This window comes from Aedes albopictus, chromosome 1 (assembly GCF_035046485.1).
Source record: "Aedes albopictus strain Foshan chromosome 1, AalbF5, whole genome shotgun sequence".
NCBI classification, from domain to species: Eukaryota; Metazoa; Arthropoda; class Insecta; order Diptera; family Culicidae; genus Aedes; species Aedes albopictus.
Genome location: NC_085136.1, coordinates 79,542,719 through 79,547,401, shown reverse-complemented (window position 1 = coordinate 79,547,401; position 4,683 = coordinate 79,542,719). Strand labels below are relative to the sequence as shown.

General features: G+C 46.9%; 1 protein-coding gene across 1 annotated transcript in view; it reads right to left on the bottom strand.

The window, feature by feature from the left end:
• Nucleotides 1-2,770, bottom strand: part of LOC109421960 (uncharacterized) — an 89,143-nt gene extending 86,373 nt beyond the window's left edge. Inside the window, exons 1-2 of the mRNA XM_062844890.1 lie at nt 2,631-2,770; nt 733-2,565 (exon numbers count right to left, since the gene is read on the bottom strand). Coding sequence (XP_062700874.1) covers nt 733-2,565; nt 2,631-2,753 — 1,956 coding nt within the window. The 5' untranslated portion in view covers nt 2,754-2,770. The remainder of the gene's footprint in view (nt 1-732; nt 2,566-2,630) is intronic.
• Between the last annotated feature and the right edge of the window lie 1,913 nt (nt 2,771-4,683).

Genomic DNA, 4,683 nt, shown 5'->3' with positions numbered 1-4,683 from the left:
GATATGCGCGTTGTGATTTGTTGATTAAAACCTGCTTCTGTTTTACAAGAATGTGTATTATTATAACAATTTATCTTTATATTTAATAAACATATGTTTTTGTAAGGCTTTGGGTAACTTCCTGTGATATTCTTTTTTAAGGCGACAATGGCGCCTGCCTCGTCAGAGTACGGATCAATGTGGGAAAGGGGAAGGAAGTGATGATTGCAATGGTTTGTATCCACAACAGATCGAATATATCTCTGCGTCTGTACAAATGTCGGAGTGTTGATGGGATATGTTTGGCAGAGGGTTCACACATTGGTGCGTGGATGCCAGGCGTCAGGTGATAGATTGGTGTGATTATTACTATGAAGCCAATGTGGCACAGTTCGTTTAATTGCATAACTAGTAGGCGTTTTCTGATAGGCTAACAATGTGCTATGAAAGTTGGTAGGAAGAGACACAGCTTTTCAAACGTTTCAGCGATGACTGTGAACATAATATGATTATGCATGAGTTGTAAACGTAGAAGAAAGATATAAAGTAGGAGGAAAGAGACGGGCCAGGGATTGAGCCCAGGACCTTCTGCAAACGAATCAAAAGCGGTAGACACTAAACCACAAAACCCGTCCCAGAGTTTCTTAGGGAATTCCACTAAAGGTAAAAAGCCCAAGGAGTATTTCCGCTCCGTAGCTTCCTATAACCAAAAGACCTCCGAGCATTCGAATAAGGCAAAAAACAGGTACTCACCTCAAGCGACGGAATCAACTGCTTTAGCTGCTGCTGGGTAATGTTCTGAATAGTCTCCATGATGAGCTGGTGCAGCTGCTGATTCACCTCCGGACTGATGGCCGCATCCCGACTGGAGGACATCTTCGTTAACGCACTGGACACCTCCTTGAGGAGACGCGAATCCGCCAGGGGGTCCGTTTGTTGCTGGATCAACGTGACAACGTCGTCGATGGTTTTGGCTGGCGTTCGGGCTGATCGGACCCGGACGGAGCTTTTGGTTTGCCCGAGGGAGGAAGAACTGGATTTGGTCATCGGAACGGCTACGATACGACCACGGGGAGTCTTCTTGGGAACGTCCTTGGAGGGTGGAGGTTTCGAGGAAGTCTGTTTGCGGTTACTTGGGGTTTTGGCGGGTTGAGTTGCGTTCCTTCGTTGCGGTGGACGTCGCCTCTGGGCGACATTTGTCGATCCGTACATCGACAGTTTAGTAACGTGCGTAGATGCTGTGGAAGGTTTGGTAGGTTGGACCTTCGAAGATTTCTCTCGTTTACTTTTACTCTTCAATTTGTTGGCTTCGTCCTTCAAACTCCTTCGCAGATTGAGGCACTTGTCAAAGATTTCTTCCACGATCAGATCATCTTCATCGAAGATCTCTTTCTGAACACAAAGCTTCGTAGAACTCATGATTTGCTTCACCAAGGTCCAAAGCTTTTCGGGACTTACACTTATCACAAAATATTTCATGTTCTTCAAGTAAAACTTCAATCCTTGGTAGATCAGTCGGTACAGTTGGTACACCTTCTGAGCGAACTCTGAGGAGTTCTTGGATATAACACAAACGTCCTCTTCCAACCGATTGATCTGGTACAGGTAGTTTCGCTGAAATCGAATGAGAAACTCCGCGGTACGCTTCTCCCGTTTTTTGAGCTCGAGTTCATCTTCAGGCTCTTCAACTTTCCCCAGGCAGTGCCGAACATCATCAATCATTAGACAAATTTTCTTCTGTAACTCTGTAATCTTGATGAACGTGTCAAACTCCTCCACTAATGACTTCCTCGAGGGAGGCCGTATCCGTTCCAAGGAAGGGGTCTTCTGTCCAAACGACTGTCTACCATTTCTTGAATTCTTGTTGCTCCGTTCGATCGCGGCAAAATCCAGCACCGGTTGAACCTGATTAACCGGTTCTTCGCACTCCTGTTCGTAGGTTTTGATTATGGCCGAAGCGGGCTTAACGGGCGATCGAACCCTTATGATGGGCGCCACATTCACGGATCCTTCCGAATCTCCGTCGCGTTCCTCATCTCGTTCCAAGATCACCTCCTCAATGATCGATTCCGAGTCCATGAACTCGAAACAGGTATCAATCGAGTTCTGAATCTGTCTATCCTGTTCGACGTTTATCTGCGACTCACTCGAGCTGAACGCAAATCCATTCAACGTGTAGTCATCTTCTTCGAAGCGCAGATTATCCTCAACGTCGGCTGCTTCGTCCGAGTGGCGATCCCTCAGTTCCTTGGACGACGAGATCACGATCGATGAAATCGACGAAGAACGCGATGAAAAAGATGTTACGGTCTGATCACTATCGTGGCCATCTTGGACGGGCTTCAAATCCTTCTGATTCTCATCCACTTCCGTCAACTCCACCGGATAGGGATCCTTGTCCTGCAGATCCTCTTCGGCCGCCCGTAGAATCTCGTTGATCTCATCCTCAGAAAGCAACCGAGCGTTCCCATTGGGTTGTGGTCTAGGACCAACCTCACTAACGGATTTCGGTTCAACCTTTTTCGTCGCATCGGAATTTCGCTGAACATTGCGAATGATTCGGTCCAAATTGCCAACGTTGATGTACTGCAATTCGAATGCACATGTCAACCACTCACTGATACATTCGTACATCTCTCGCTTCTACATACCTGAAAGTTGTACCCCGTTGACGATCGCCGCATAAAGTCGTCCACGTCGATGTTCATTACTTGGAAGATCGTCGGAGATCGCACAGCAGCACAAAAAATAGCAATCAGAACAACTAATGACATCCACGGAACTGCAGGCCTGCGGCGTCTACTTTGTTTTGGCTTGGATCGTTGCCATGTGCAACCGAAATGTAGGGCAGCCAAAAAGCATAAGCATGCGAAAGCATTAGAAGCATGTTGCTGCAGTCAGGCAGTGAATGGTCAGGCCAGACAGCCACTTCGAGAGGTGAACGAATTCGCGCCTCGTTGAACAGCATGCTACCGGCTGGTTGAAGGGGTAGAGCGGGTGAGCGGTGCACATGGCGAAAGAAAATAAGGGTGCCGTTATAGTTACGCGTGAGAGTGGGAGTGCGCGTGTGCGAAGCCGCAAAAAAGAATATCAACAACAGCAAATCCACGAAAATCCTTTGGACGCGCACTCCCACTCTCACTTTGAAGCGGCACTATGGCAGCGCCGTAAGGGAGTGGTGAAAGCATAAAAGAAGCTATAAAACTAATATGCCTGTGCCGACCGATAGGTGGAGTGCCAGTCAAATAGGCAATGAAGCTAATTTTGGAGAGCTTCTTTACCTGCACCGGCGTGGAACAAACTTGCAGTATCATTGAGGTTTTTGTTGGGCAATTGATGCCTAATAAAATAATAATGTAGGTATTTCGTACGACGATAACGGAAAAAATATTAATCATAATCATACACAAATCAATCATTAATCTTTCATCTTCAAACTTGATTCACCATATAAAATGAATGATTCCATTTGAATTGGTCTAAACACTGTTTTTTTTTCAATAATATGGTCCGGCTTATTTCGAATTACCTGGATGTTCTGGTCGTCCAAAAGCTCCATGGACTGTTTTGTAGGGTCTTATTTCAAGTATACTAATACTAGTCCATGTACTAGTCTATGTTTCAAGGAATCTCAGGGGGCTTTACCGGCGCTTTAAAGGAATTGAGAGTGTCTCGGGGTAGATACGTTTCAGGGCGTCTCAGTGGCATTTTAGGAAGTCCTATGGAGTTTCAAAGGGTTTCAAGAGGTCTGAGGCTTGCCTCTGGGCGTTCGAGAGGCGTTCCAGAGGGTGTCATGGAGGTTTTGAGGTCCTCAGGGACGTTTTAGGAAGGCTAAGGAGGTTACAGAGTGCTCCAAAGGAGTCTCGGGGCGCTTCAGGGGCGCTTCGAGGGGTCTCTGGGGTATTTCAGGGGGTTCCATTGGAGTAACTGGAGCTTCCATGGGCGTTTCAGAGGATTTCAGGAGGCACCTAGTAGTCTTAGGGACGTTTCAGGGAGTCTAAGGAAGTTTCATACTTCAACGACGAGGTATTAGGGAGGCGTTCCGCCGTGAGCGAAACCTACTCGGTCAAAGCGGGGACAAGTTGTTAGCGATGTTGTCGCGTACAAGTGTTGCAAGTCTACTCTAGGAATGGGAGACTACTGGCGTACTGGTGAACCTAGCGATGGTGAAGCTGTGTTACACCTGCCTACAAGCCTTAGGCGGATGCAGCCACCATGTATAGATGAGGAGCGGATGTGTTAGCATAGTAAGCGTTAATTTTTATGCATAGCAATAAATCTTTCTTAGTTCACTCCTCTATAACCGATCAGTCGAGTTTAGTCTGTTATCAGGATAGGGAATGTCCATAAATTACGTCACGCAAAAATTGCCCATTTCCATGGGCATCCATGGAAATCCATGGATCGACGATGCCGAGCTGTGTGCCATGTGCTGAAGGGAATCATCAAAAGCAGCCGTTCAAATCGAGTGGAGCTCGGCCGAAGGAAGTGCTGGAGTTAGTACCTACACTCAGACCTGTTTGGGCCGATGGAGAAGTCATCGCATGGCGGCAGCAAGTAGTAGATCACCCTCATCGACGATGCTACCAAGATGACGTTTGCATACTTCCTGATATCCAAGGCCGAAGCATTCAGTGCATTTCAAGAATTCAAGGCCCACGTCGAAAACCAATCTGGAATGAAAATCAAATGCTTGAGAACTGA